At 36.8% G+C, this 15,863-nt stretch overlaps 2 protein-coding genes across 2 annotated transcripts; one reads left to right on the top strand and one right to left on the bottom strand.

Annotated features, from left to right (window-relative positions):
- Positions 1-1,680: 1,680 nt before the first annotated feature.
- Positions 1,681-3,027, top strand: LOC146734584 (uncharacterized). Its single transcript, XM_085507539.1, has one exon. It carries the CDS (start codon positions 1,681-1,683, stop codon positions 3,025-3,027), a length of 1,347 nt encoding a protein of 448 aa, XP_085363665.1.
- Positions 3,028-9,724: 6,697 nt separating this feature from the next.
- Positions 9,725-15,449, bottom strand: LOC146734583 (arylsulfatase B-like). The gene is made up of 7 exons (XM_085508040.1): positions 15,196-15,449; positions 14,447-14,630; positions 12,959-13,128; positions 12,309-12,519; positions 11,760-12,012; positions 11,388-11,554; positions 9,725-10,073 (listed from the first exon to the last, which is right to left on the bottom strand). The coding sequence occupies exons 1-7, from the start codon at positions 15,439-15,441 to the stop codon at positions 9,802-9,804; spliced, it is 1,503 nt and encodes a 500-aa protein (XP_085364166.1). The 5' UTR covers positions 15,442-15,449; the 3' UTR covers positions 9,725-9,801.
- Positions 15,450-15,863: the final 414 nt, after the last annotated feature.

The following is a 15,863-nucleotide window of genomic DNA, read 5'->3' as shown; positions in this document are numbered from 1 at the left end:
TCCCCTGGGCACGTTCGACAGTGCGACGGGTACAGGTTTCCAGGTATTTTTTGTCCCCAAAGGGGTTCGTTTTATTCCTGGTTTTTCCTGGGCGGTCGGCGTGCCAGTAACGGGGGTTACTATTTTGTCGATGTTTTTGTCAGTTATTTTAACTATTTCTTTGACCAAGTAATGTTAATGCCATTTGCCGAGCATCAATAGTCGATCTTTTTTGCAGTCCATGCAAGATATTTTTTCTCTCATTTAGTTAATTTCAATTTGAACACTACATGCAATGTAATAGCAGCCGTTTTTTAGTCGGCTTTTTTAGTGTGTTTTGTTAAATAAATGGTTCGCCGCACCGACTGCACATACGTGGCCGCACCTGGCATGAACCTTACGTTATGTAAGTGTGTGTGTGTGTTGTACATTATCGGATGTGACGAGTCTAGTAAAGACGGTCCTAAAATGCCAGAGAGCATACACGATGAACAAATAAGTATTGTGCTATGGACTTTTCTTGTTCTCTTGTCGTTCTTATATAATTACGTGCTCATATTATGTTTTATATGACTAAAATCAAAATCATATACATCTATTTTGCAGTCCGTCTAACACTGAATCTTACAAAATTATGTAATATACTTGTTCACGAGAAGTCCAGGTATCACTTATTCTAAGACCTATTTGTACACTGTTATTCCTTATTTCAATAATAGCAATCCAGTTGGCCATGCGTACTCTTATTCAAATAATCTAATGCAGAATATAACTTGCCTTTAATTCTCGAGAAAGAAGTGTATTCAAACGTGAGGTGTTTCTTGCACTCTGTGTGCTGAATATAGCATTTGTATACTAATCAAAGATGAGATACACACCATGAAACATGTAGAGGCATTACAATACAAATCTAAACTATCCAATTCAACTCACAATCACGCAACTTCGAATATTATACACGATATTGAAATACGATATGTTTTACATATAATGTATTTGTTAAATATTTAAAAGTGATTTCAGCATTCACCATGAATAAAATCATAATAATTTTTCTAATATCAAGGTACGTGAAACCTATACAGAAGCAATAATTCTGAAATTACGCGATCATATGTATGTCAAAACACAACGAAATTGCAATTGAGCCTGGCCTTGTTTAAATAACGTGAACGTATTTACAAAGCAGAGCTAAGAGTCTTGCTGTGAAAATACATGTAGTGATTCCATCGAAAGGTACAACGTGTCAAGCCTCCTTTTATTTTTAATACGCAACTAAAATGTGAAGCATAGAGGCATTGCTTCATCGACGTCGAGGAGTTTCCAACCATGCACAGCTTATTCAAATAGTATAATACATCTATTCAATGAGCATGCATGTGGATTATATGTCGATGATGACCTATGACAGTGTTCGTCCATCTCATTGTTACACTGATGTAATGTTGTTATCTGATATGTGAACATCGTATTTGTTCCTGCCATCTGGCGCATGAGTCATGGTCATTGCTATAAATAAATCACTTGTACTTTAGCATTGAAACGGGTTGTATCTAGTCTTACTTGCTCCCCATTACCCAGGCATTGTTATACGGGGTTGTCAATACGTTACATTGGCGACGAGGATGGGATACGGGCTGAACAGTCTCGTCTATGTGTAGCATTACTTGGAAAACTTGGAAACGACGGATTCAGGAACTTATGGCGTCCGAAAGCATCCCTCACTATGAACCATTCCAAGTCCACGAGGAACCTAGCACCTGTGGAAAAAGGTGGGAGGAATGGTTGGAAGGATTTCAAATCATGATGATCGCGTGTGACATCACGAGCACTAAGAGACAACGAGCTCTACTTATCCACTACGCGGGGAAAGAAGTACGACGTGAAATCAAAGCACTCCCAGACACCGGCGAAGAAGACGATGTCAAGAAACTCATCGAAGCTCTCAACAAACGTTTTGCTCCAAAACGAACGAAAGCGTACGAAAAACACGTGTTTCGTCAAGCAAAGCAAAAATATGGTGAGTCGACGGATCAGTACCACGCCCGGTTACAACTTCTTGTGGCAAACTGCAATTATGCCAACCCTGACGAGGAAGTTTGCACACAAATCATTGAACACTGTACGTCGCAAAGACTAAGACGGCGAGCATTGAGAGAAGACATGAAGCTAGAAGACTTGTTAAACTTTGCCAGAACGATGGAAGTCTCTGAGTCTCACGCTGCGGACATCGAGGGCAACATGCATGCGTCAACAGTCAACGCAATTAGCCGAGGCTTCAAGTCTAAACATAATAAACGTGGAAAACCAAAACGGGTGGCCGTCAATGAATCGCGATCAACCTCTCGATTATGCTACTTTTGTGGAGGCGATTATCCTCATGACGGACCGTGCCCTGCAAAATGCAAGAAATATAAATCATGCGGGAAAGATGGACATTTTGCCAAAGTTTGCAGATCCAAACCAAACAAGGAAAGAGACCGCAAACCAAAACGATCTATAAGGCGAGTTGACGCTGACACAGATTCGAGTAGTGAGTCCAGCCAAGAAACCGACCAAGTGACATACGTATTCGGTATACGCACGGAAACTATTCACGCAACCAAGGCAAAGTTTCAAACAGCTGACATCACAATTCACGGTAAGGAAATTAAATTCTTGATTGATACTGGTGCAGCTATCAACATAATGGATGAAAGTGACTTTGAAAAGCTTAACGGGAAAGTCAAGTTGAGACGGACTTATACAAAAGTATTTCCATACAAGAGTCAATATCCAATCGAAACCCTAGGCGAATTCCGGACAGACATCAAATGTAAAACGAATAATGGAAGAAAATCGCTATCGAATATATTAGTTCATGTCGTCAAGCGCAACGGTAATTTCGGGGAATCGCTACTAAGTTTTCAGACAGCAGAAGATTTGGGACTCGTACAAATAATTAAACAAGTCGGGGGACAGACCGTAACAGACAAGCTAGTAAGCGAATACAATGATTTATTCACAGGCCTAGGCAAAATGACAGATTTCCAAAAAAGCTACACATAGACGAGACTGTTCAGCCCGTAGCCCAACCGCATCGTCGCATTCCGTTTCATATTCGCGAAAAAGTCGAAAAGAAAATTGCAGAAATGGAAGCCGCCGACATAATCGAAAAGGTCGACGAAGCAACACCATGGATATCGTCAATTGTTGTTGTTCCTAAACCAAAGAATCCAGACGATATACGGATATGTATTGACATCGACGCGCGAATGAAGCCGTCAAACGCGAGTGACACATCATGCTGACGACTGATGAAATCATTCAAGATCTGAACAACTCCACAGTGTTTTCCAAACTTGATCTGAATCAAGGCTATCATCAACTCGAACTAACACCGGCATCGAAATATATTACTACGTTTAGTACACACGTTGGTTTACGCCGTTATAAGCGACTCAATTTTGGAATATCATCGGCATCAGAAATATTCCAAAATGCTATTAGACAAGCAATCGAACATTAGCGATGATATACTCATACACGGAAAAACGCAGGAAGACCATCAAAACAGTCTGAAAGCTGTATTCCAACGACTACGCGAAAGAAAACTTACTCTAAACAAACGAAAATGTGAATTCAACAAATCAAATCTCATATTCTATGGTCATCGATTTTCAGCGGAAGGTATGTCACCAGACCCAGATAAAGTCGCGGCTGTAAAGAATGCCGAAGCCCCAACAAACGCAACTGAGGTAAGAAGTTTACTCGGTATGGTAACATATTTCTCACGATTTATACCCGACCTAGCGACTATTACGCAAACCCTTCGATTATTAACCGTAAAAGACGCGGTATGGGAATGGTCGAGCACTCATCGTAATGCGCTCGACACGATCAAAGATCGATTAACATGCAATTCATTCATGGCATACTTTGATCCGAATAAAGACACTGAAATCGTAGTAGACGCAAGCCCTGTTGGTCTAGGAGCAATGCTCACTCAGAAAAATGGTGATGAAGACGCACCACGAGTTCTGAGTTACGCGAGCAGATCACTTACTCCAGTCGAACAGAGATATTCTCAGACAAACGCGAGGCGTTAGCTGTTGTATGGGCTTGTGAGCATTATCATTTATACGTATATTGCAAACCTGTAAGCATAGTAACCGATCACAAACCGCTTGAACGTCTCTACAACAATCCAAACGCTAAACCGCCAGCCAGAATCGAGAGATGGGCTCTACGGTTACAAGACTGTTTATTCAAGATCGTGTATAGGCCGGGAAAAGACAATCCAGCTGATTACATGTCGAGACACCCGAACACGAAAAGCACGCCAAACAGGAGACAAGAGAAAGTCACTGAAGAATATATCAACTTTATCGCTGGTCATGCAGCACCCACGGCGCTAACCTTGGATGAAATCAAAGAAGAAACGAAATCTGATCCTGCACTGCAAGCCGTAACCATGGCGATTAAAACTGGTAGATGGTACGACCACACGAATTCTTCAGACATCGATTCTACAGACATCGACCGAATTTCTTTCGAAATGCTGCGAAAAGAAAGAGAAACACTAACACTGGTGTCAACTCAAGATCTAATTTTACGCGGATCACGAATTATCATTCCGAAATCGTTACAAGAGCGGACAGTTAGTCTTGCCCACACCAGGGTGTAGTCAAAACGAAAAGATTACTGAGAGAAAAAGTTTATTTTCCCAACATTGACAAGCTGGTGGAAAATAAAATCAAAACCTGCTTAGCCTGTCAAGCCGCCACACCACAAAATAGGCGCGAACCGTTACAAATGACGTCACTTCCTGACTACGCATGGCAACACGTGTTGATGGACTTCTGTGGGCCGTTCCCCAGCGGAGATTATTAACTCGTGATAATAGATAACTATTCCAGATTTGTTGTTGTTGAAATAATACGATCTACTTCATCGCGAATCGTAATTCCGATACTCGACAATGTATTCTCGGAATATGGTATCCCTGAAATCGCAACATCAGACAATGGACCGCCGTTCCAGGGCAACGAGTTTAGAGACTTTGCAAGACATTTTGGTTTTAAACACCATAAAGTTACTCCCCTATGGCCACAGGCAAACGGAGAGGCGGAACGAATGATGAGAACCCTAGGAAAAGCCATCCGCACAGCGCAAGTTGAAGGGAAGTCGTGGAAACACGAAATGTACACATTTCTGAGAAATTATCGTGCGACACCACACAGCTCTACTGGTATATGCCCAGCTACAGAGGTATTTCAACGTCCAATAAACATAAAATTGCCGACTTCTAAGAAGCGGGGGAAAATACAACTTCGGGATAAAACTTCAAAACAAAAGATGAAGAAATACGCAGATAAGAGCCGAAATGCGAAAAAGTCGGAAATAAGAGTAGGTGATTCCGTTCTCGTTAAAAACACAAAGAGAAGAAAACTGGAAACGCCGTTTCTCGCCAAGCCATATGAGGTCACAGTACAGAAAGGAAGTATGATAAAAGCTAAACGCGGTGCACACAATATTACGTGCAATTCGTCATTTTTCAAATTAATACCTAAAGTTGAAATTGATCACCGCGTCAGCGATCGAGATACTGCCATCTCTGAGGATGAAGAGGAAATTTCTCCTGTACCAATGTTATCCCCCGGGACACCACGATCGCCCATGGCTGATGATAAACCTCTAACACCAGAAAGGAGATACCCGACTAGACAACGAAATCCCCCAAAATACTTGGGATGGGAAAAATGAGATAAAGTAACAGTCAGATAGTATAGATAATTAGCTTCATAGGAAGTACTTAAGTCATTGTGATGGAGCAGAATAAACCTCCAGACTTAGTATATCGAGAAAGGAAAAGTCTATCCTTATCTCATAGTTAGTTTTGTTGTTTTAAACTTTGTATTCTTTCAAACATTTTTACAGTCTAGTTAGCAAGCAATCACGAGTTGAGTTTTGGAACAATGCAGACTCTAGATACTGAAATGCGAAACGTGTTGAACTTTTATTAAGATAAAGAGAGATGTAATGTTGTTATCTGATATGTAAACATCGTATTTGTTCCTGCCATCTGGCGCATGAGTCATGGTCATTGCTATAAATAAATCACTTGTACTTTAGCATTGAAACGGGTTGTATCAAGTCTTACTTGCTCCCCATTACCCAGGCATTGTTATACGGAGTTGTCAATACGTTACAACTAGTATATTACGTATTTATGAGATGTATACGTGTTTTCAGCGTTTAACTTTAACTCAGTTTCTAGGTTTTATGTGAAATAAGACCTTTTTTATTCAAGTTGGTTCTGAATACAGTAAGATTTTTGTTTAAATCGAACAGTTGTCCAAAAATCTTTAACATGCTAGAATTCCTAAAGCACTTATGAGAACACTACATTACAGACTTTTTGTTTTTGACATTGTGAAATTCATTGTTTCGTACGGAAACAAAATAACTGATTTTTACAATAAAATTAAGAACTATATTCATGTCATGACGAAAATTTCATATGCAGACCAATGATAATTTCCATAATTACTGATTATATAAGAATATTACAGAAAGAAAATATTTCGCTCTATTTTATATTTTTGCATGATTTTACTGAACTATTACGCATTAAAACGTGGAATTTTACACTTACCATATAAGTAGCCAATTCAAGCATGTAACATAGCAATAATAGAAAAAACACTCTTATATGTTTTTTAGTGGCACATATATTATTTATATTTTTCTATTATTATTTCTGAAACACAATGCTGTTAATATTGTTTCGCCTACTGCACTCCAATATTCGATATCGTTATGGTATTAATGTTCTCATTGATTTGAAACATTCACAGAAAAGAAGTATTCGGAGACGTCCAGTCTGACAGCGCAAAATACGATTCTTGTAAAAATAAAATTGCCGATATTACTTTGTATTAAGCAGATGGTGCTTTAGGGAATGTGAAATGACGCGCACAATATAGTATGGCTGCAATTGAAAGTTGATTATATGTGAATATGTAAGCAGACTTATATGAATAAGCCCATAATTGTGCGTATAAAAAGTTGATTTTCTTACCTAAATAACGTGGAGCATTGTAGTGTTTTATAGTTTTAATAATTCTGACCGCAACCGTAAGCGGTGTATGACGTTCGCAAGAGGTAACTATCAACATTGCTGTTTCCCATAGCAACAAGTTTTAATGAAACAATGAAAATAGATCAGAGATCCAACCGCAATTGAAAATCTCCAGGAACAATAATATCACATGTTTGCCTACAATAGCACAGTACTGTACCCAAACCACATACTGATCCTTCTCTAAAAATATTAAAGTGTGAGTCACACCGTAGTTGGCCTTTCCAATTAAAGCAAAAATTATTTCAGATACTAACAAGATTTTGATTCTGCACAATACCTTAGACATATGTCTATATTAAACTGGGTCAAAAACAGAAATAACAAAAAATAAGACTAATCTCAACATTAGAATGCCAAACGCACAGAGAATCTGTAAATATAATGGAAATAAAGTGGAATGTTCATAATAAAATTGACACATGATGCTCAGTATCAGGAACTCCCCGTGAGTGTGTAAAATAAACATGAAACCATCAAAAAAGCATAGAAGTTACAAAATAAAATTATAGAGATAGAGTAAAACATTCAGGGACTGAATATTTGGCGACGACTAGTTTAAATTACTTTTATCTTGACCCCAGACGTACACGCATATTACCAAAAACGATTACATCCCTGAACTACTACAGTATACTGGCACAAATGTTCTCAAATATGTATGTTGTCAGAATCCTTTGTTCTATGTTTGTTATATTACCTAAAACCTTGCAAATTGAAGTGTGCATGGAATCATGGAAAGAAACGGTATGCATTGCCATGTGATAACTGTACGTCATAAAGGTGATTGACAGGTCATACGTGTTTACAACTCTTGAGGGACAATTGGAATCTACCAGGTGTGCTAGTGATTTACATAACAAATGATGACGATCTACTGATTTGCCTACGTGAGCGTCTGCATGTCTGCGTGTCTTCGTGAGACAGCTGCTAGTAAGACCACATTCTGATTGGCTCCTGTGGAAACCTAGGTGGTGTACCTGAAAGTAGGCCATTTGAGCTATATAAATAAGCTAGATTGGGGATGGTTGTGGTTCACCATTTCAAAGAAGTACTATGTGTGTTGCTACTACGATATTGTGAGACAAGTGATACAGGCTTCAATCATGAATCTGTGAAACTTGTATGAACTGCCCCTCTGGTGTCCTCCAGAATAACAACGTTCCTCTGCAAGCAAACCTCCTGTATCTCTTCGTCCTTGTATTGCAAGAAGCCATTGACTCATCAATTTCCACACCCTAGAACTGTGAGTTATCTCCAATGCACATCCCCCAGACAATACCCTATTTTATTGAATTTATGCATTATATTATTGTGTGTTTTGTTTCTTTCTTTTGTTTCAATTATTTTGAGAAGTATTAAAGCAAAGAGCTTTAACTTGATATTTTAGTGTGTGCGTAGTTCATTTCCAGTTCTAATGTCTCGTTTACCCATTCTACCAATGACAGAACACCCTGCCGAGTGTGAGTTGTGGATATCCCTCTCAATATTAATAAGCAGGCCCTACCCGTTGACATGTGTATTTCTGGTTGTTCTTGGCGACAACCAATATTATCGTGTTGTAAATTGGCACTGTAGCTACATTGTTTTTGCTTAACAATAGTGGTCAAACACGTGCTAAGGGATATTAGAGGCTGATACCGATTTTAAAATATACTACACTGAAAACTGCATAGAGATAGAAATAACAAAATGACTGATATAACAAAATACACACCTAATGGAAGCTTTGACATTCCATTACATCAAAACTGTGGAATCACCAGATCGTGATGCTATCATCAATGACGTACTTAAGTTCTCAAACTCTTCACTAATAACCTGCTTGAGAAAACTTGTCATCCAGATCTATCAAATTGTGTTTTTCCATCTGAATTGAACACCAGCTACATAGTAGTGGATTCATCACACATGTCAATAATTATAGAGGTATTGCACAAAACTTATATCAAAACCAAAATTAAAACTTCTGAAAATTAAACAAAATACAACTATTTTTAGATTTGTCATCAAAATTACATGACAAATTCAATTTTGAAAAAAAAAATAAAACATTGTACCACAAATATTAAAATCATTAATGAATAAATATGTCACATTGCAGAAAAACCTCATCTTGATGCTTGCGTTGTTGATCTGCGGCAGGCTTTTGTTAGTGGAGTTACAAGAAAAGTGTTGAACTAGATAAAATGTATTCTGTAAACAAACTAAATAAGCAATCAAAACTGTTAATTTATTCCCATCATCTTATGGAGTGAAAGAAGGCCGACAAGTAAGTGAATAATTTGTCGTGCAGTAGTTTGTTTTTAGGTATGGCGGATGTAAAACGTGTATTCATAGGCGTTCTATATCTGAACCAGGTTTTTGGAGTTGACATCTGTAAATTTGATACATTTGCATGATTTTCAAAATTAAGCTCACATCATGTTGGTTCATGTGATATACATATATATATATATATATATATATATATATATATATATATATATATATATATATATATATATATATATATATTGTTGTCAAAAAAAACAATACAATCAAGCATATGCTTCGAACTAACATACATATCGTATGTTGGACACACGATATATTTAAAAACAATGAATGTAAGAACATAGGTTTGCTATTGAACCTAGTGTTTTATTTGTTTTTCTATTACTGCTATATTACATGAATGATATGTATTGTGCCATTCGTTATACCCATGGACTTATGCATTCTCCCATCCCATCAAAATCAGCACGTGGATATATTCTTGACTGGGCAGGCAAGGACTGCTTAGAAAAGTTATGAAGCTTTGCAAGCATTTCAATCACAATATGCTGATTTATCTCTGATAAATCAGTTGTCTCAGTTGGATCGTCTTCTATGTTATATAGTCTCACTATACGTGTTGCGTCGAAATCAGGATCCTCTATTATTCTATGATCGGAGTTAATCTCTTGGGGTTTAACCCAATCACTTGGTCCTGACAAAAAATGTAAAAAATAAAAATATAAATATCCTTTTCATTAGTAAATGGCGCCCTCACTCTATGTAAATATGTGTATAATAGTGGTTGGTCAAAAATGTGTTGAGTCGCGTGCATCTATTGGCTAAGCTTGCTGTACATACATACAAATTAGAATAGGAACTACTAATGCTGTACTGTAGGGTGCATTGGTAGAGGTGGGCGGAATTCATGTTTTCAATGCCTCGTTGTAATTTTCTATCTCATTGTTTTCTGGTTGTAGCCTGATATTTGTTGCTTTCTTAGTTGTTCAATTATGAATGTTTGTGGGGGTGGGTGGGTTGGAGATGTGTTGATTGGTTGTCATTGTTTAGCTACGCTGAAGCATGACAAGCTTTGGTTCTGATCAAAATGAAAACATGGCACCGAAATGATTTCTGTTTTCCATTTTGGTGTAGATCCCAAGAACTAGACATTGAATATTATTTCGCGGAATTAATATTAATTAATGTTGGCAATATTTCAATTTGTATTGGGAGAAAACTGCGACACCAGTTCAAGTCGTTCTATGGTTATGCTTCTAAAATAAGTTCTTCATTTTTTGAAACAGATTTAAATATAAAGATATGGATTGTAAAATCTGAAAATGAAATAGTGTCCAACAAAATAATGTGTATACGGTAACAATCGAATTTAAGATCACGATCTTATTTGGATTGGACTTTTGTAACAGCGGACGCTTTTTAATGTAGTGTATTTTAATTGAATCTTGTTCATTTAAAATTTTCAGAAACAAAATTTATTGTTCTCGTTTGTTTCCTTCTTCCTCTTTCTCAACTATAGTGACTGGTTCTCTCCTTACTTGATGCAACTATGCAAATTAGATAATCTAAAATTGAGTGTTTTAAATTGCTATATAACTCATATAGCAGTTTTATTTTGCCTGTTCATTGTGAAAATAAAAATCCAATGAAATCAAGCGAAATACTGCACAACATATATAGCAAATTAGTTTTAATGAATTCAGTGAAAATATAATAAAATAACATAAATTAAATAGAATAGTGTGTGTATTTTTGTATGTGGAGGTCTGAAGTTTTCCTTTTTAATATTTTATTTGTGATGAAACTGTGTTATTAGAACTGAACACAATAAAACACTCGTGCAATGCGAGTTCTCCAACATGTCTCACATGTCTCTTCTTTTGCTTGAGCGTAAAAGAGTTAGTTCAGTGACTAACTCTTCTTTTGTGGGAAGGTTTATCTGCGTATATATAAATATTTTGCACTCAAAATATTGGAAACGGATAATATTGACAAGAAAAACGCTCACCTCCAATTGGACCAGTCAATAACTTCCATTTTCCCATTTTTATCGCTGCATGTGTTGTTATGTCAAACGCATTATTCTTATATATACCAGTTCTATAGTGAGCACCTGCTTTATAATCTTCTTGAAGTGTAATCAACACATCGTCGCGCCCAGATTTGTCTTTCCCTCTGTAAGATATTGAAGAAGCAATTCGTATTGTATGACTACATAATTATTACACTGTAGTTTTCCATGCCTTAGTTAAATTTTGCGATAAAATATACTACCCACATTGAATACTGGCACAACAACAACAACAGCGGGAAACACTATTCACACATTTACACATATGAAAAGAAAAATGCAGGGTTGATACGTAAGTGTGGCACATACGTTATCATATTCCACTGATCAACTCCGTATAGCTTCTTTCCGACATGTGGATTGCAACCAGCCAATGTTATTAAAGTTGGAAACCAGTCTGTGATATGCATCAGACCCGTATTCTCGGTACCCCGTGAGTGACGAGGAAGCAAATCACCATAAACGAATCCAATAGCTCTCACACCTCCTTCCCAACTCGTATGCTTTCCTCCTCTCAGAGGCCAGTTGTTGCCAGCCGAATTTACCAACGCACCGCCATTGTCTGAAATGTTGTATAGTCAAACACTAAATTAGGAACAAACATTTTGAACCTCGCTTGAAATTGTATACGAACGTTTAGCTGAATATTATGTTCCGACGGAAACCTAATGTCAAGCAAAAAATTTGATGAAAAACAATGATTTCCGATCCTCACTGATATTGTCAATTCGTTCAGCTGATTCTACCGATTGTCTATAATAAATTGTGATATATGGACGAGATGTGATAAGAATAAATGTGATAAGAGGATTGTATCACAAACAAGTATGTATATAAGTTAATTTTAATACTTATTACCGGAAGTGAAAACGATTATACTGTTTTTCAACATGTTCTTCTCTTCAAGTGCCTCAGTGATATTCGCGATAGCCTCGTCTACACATGATGTCATCGCTGCATATGTTCGTCTGTCCTCGTCATGAATAGTTGACTCGTATTGTTTCAAATACGAGGACGGAACCTCGAGAGGTGCGTGTACCGCAGAAAATGACAGATACAAAAAAAGTGGCTATGATAGGAAGATATGAACATGTGTCAGTTCACTGCATTCACATGTTGTGCATCCAAACAGAATCTGACTTAAATTTTCCGTCAACTGGCATAAATCTCTTGCTGGGGAGAAGGGTAAACATGACGACCATAATTGTGAGAGCAGCGAAATTGGAAAAGAACACAGAAGCGGCGACACGAAATTTTGCATAGGGGGCGAGATCTGCCCACCAAGCTTGCGCAGAAAGCGCGACCTTACGAGGGGATCCAGGGGCATGCTCCCCTTAAAACCTTTAAAATATTGACCTTCTGAAACGCTATGTCCTGCATTTTGAGGGTCAAATTTTTCTGATACAAAGGGCGACGCCGCCCATCAGTGGACGGCGGCACAGGGCCTTTGATACAATGGGCTACAATGACCATATATAGTATTTTATTTTACTATAATGCAAACTTACTTTGTTTTGATCATGAGCATTAATTATATCCTTTCCTTCATTTGCAAAGATTGTTGTGGAATATTTACCAATATACTTCTTAGCTATGCAATCATCATTTTTTCTGAGATTGTGCATATGATTAAAATGATCGCTGTGCGTATAGTGGTCTATACCTGCTCCAACGAAACCTATTAATAGAATTGCATAATTAAACAAATATAATATAAAATTGTATCAAGTATTATCAGAGGTACATTACTTGGGGTTTGCAACTACGGTGACATGATACCAAGATCCCGTTACAATCTCGCACTCGCATAAGCGTTCCAACTCAGAAAAATGCGAATGCGCATGCCCGAGGTAACTAGGATACTGGGATGTCCAGGTGGATCAAAATAGCTGCCCACGATATGATGGATTACGAGAACTATATTTTATGTACATTTTAGATGTATTACATTTTTCACTATGATAGTGGCAAGAAAAGTTTTATTTTTTCATTACAAACCTTGAACATTGATATATGTCATGTCAGAAGGTCGTAGCCGCAGTCTCGCTATCTACGAGAAGAGACTTGAATGGGTTCTTGACATGATGTCACCATACAGTACTATGCGAGTTGCAAACCCCAAGTAATGTACTTCTGGTATTATATATTCATTGACTAGATTATGGTTTGTATACTCTCGATCATTTAAGCCGTTGTTGTGAACGATTAATTAAAAGAAAATTTATTATTTGATAATTTTTAATGTAAAATATAACGCAGACTTTTGGTAAAATTTTTTGAAATCGCATTCTAGCTTCGTGCTCTTCTTGTTCGTGCGATTTTGAATTGTATTGTTTATGAGCTCGACTACGGCAGCGCATTACCCGATGACAATATTAAATTCGATCAACATAAACGACTACAGCTTATTTACACACACTATACCAACAATAAAATGTATGTACAATCACGTAATCTATCGAAATTGTTGTATTTAATTGTTTGCCCAAAGTCACGTTTCGCTCATATTCCATTATACATATAATGAATATGATGATATAGATATAAATCGCTAATCACAACCTCGTTTCATTTACAATAACATAGTGACATTTACAAGAACCTAGCCATCAGCATTATTCTTAAACACCACAGTTTTTCGTAAGGTTGACTAGACCAATTGAGTGGTTCAATATTAATATAAATCACAGGAGTACTATTATTTAACCTGCTCATCCATGGTATGTCAAGGGTAAATAGCATCATACTCAAAAGATGTTCAACTTCATAGTTTTGAAACGGTATTGGCATTCATAGTTCAAAAAGAAAAAAAAACCCATAACAAATAACAAATGACACACAAAACACAGTACAAGACCAAACTAGAGGAAAATGTAAATATATGAGACAGGCACAGTGGGAGTGAAAACACATTAAAATGCCATTATGTAAGAAGTACGTATGTTTTCAACAACTAATATACGAAGATAGAGTTAAATCAATCCAGAAATGCTCACCGAAAAATGTGTCAAATCCTCTGTTATGAGGCAAGCAATTATCTGAGTAAAACCCACAATGCCATTTACCAACTATATGGGTTGAATAGCCAACGTGTTTTAATGGTTCTGCTATAGTAGTCTCGTTCAATGGCAACGACCGAGGATGAAATCCGTAATCATCGTGCTGAATCCCGAGTTGAATCTTGAAGTAAAATAACGAATGTATGTTAAATGAAAATAGTAGGTATAACTGATATCTGAGTTTTTTTCTGTTCTGTGTTTTTATTTTTTAAATATGGAATTGATGTTAATATCAGTTGGCAGACAGAATCCACATAAACATATGAATTATTAAAAGCAAAGGAAACTTAGTTTATAGTAAAGTCATTCTTATCCGTCTATTGTGACGGAGGTAGAGACGAATATCTAACTCAAAATATATAATTATATATTATAATTATATAGTGTGTGCTCGTAACACGCATACATAAACTATGTTGTAGGAAATGCAAATATACGCATTCATCTGTAAGAGCAGATTGAAATGTACGTCATATATATAGAACACAACCCCGTTAACGCAACGTCAGTTTCGTAATATTAGTATATATCAACAAATTACATTTCCAAAATAAATATAAACAAGCATATTACTCAATTATCAATGTTCTTTATAGTGATTGCATATCGACTGTTATCTGAAAAATATCACAAAAATATTCTACATCTAGATATGTGCGGTTAATTTAATAATATTTATAACTCACAGCATGTCTTCCAGTCATCAACATATTTCTAGATGGAAGGCAATGGCTCGCCACGTAGTAATTCAGAAGTTTCACTCCACTACCGGCAAGCCTGTCGATGGTAGGTGTCTTGAATACGGGATTATTATAACCCACGTCATTCCATCCGAGATCATCTACAACTATAAAAATAATATGAGGAGGCTTTTCTCGGCCCAACACATTACCTGATACGAGCAGTAGCAGAAAGTAAACGACTGTATTCATCTTTCCCAGTCGAATGAATACACTCAATATTTCCTGAATGTCTATATCACATGCATTGGAAATGTGATTGGTTGTTATGAATCTATTGATAATGACGTCGGTGTTACCGAAGATAAAATAATTTTCACAAATTTATGTTTGTTAAAATGTAACTAATTTCAGTTATGACTATTATTTCACAGAAAAAAAGCAATCAGTCCTTTCTTTAAATCATGAGCTCCTATTATTTTGATTTTAGCACTCATTAATTGGGATAATTTTCTTTATATTTGTTTTTGACACAGATGACGATATTTACAAAAATCATCTCCATTAATTGGTCTGTTCGATATTCAAATAAAGTCTATTGACAGCTGGCTGATGTATCAAGTAGGATCAAAATAGTCCTTTGACTTTTTTAAACATCGCCTACACTGTGGCTC

This window comes from Saccoglossus kowalevskii, chromosome 14 (assembly GCF_978046115.1).
Source record: "Saccoglossus kowalevskii chromosome 14, keSacKowa6.1, whole genome shotgun sequence".
NCBI classification, from domain to species: Eukaryota; Metazoa; Hemichordata; class Enteropneusta; family Harrimaniidae; genus Saccoglossus; species Saccoglossus kowalevskii.
Note: the sequence above shows the minus strand (reverse complement) of the source record. Positions and strands in the feature narration are given on the sequence as shown.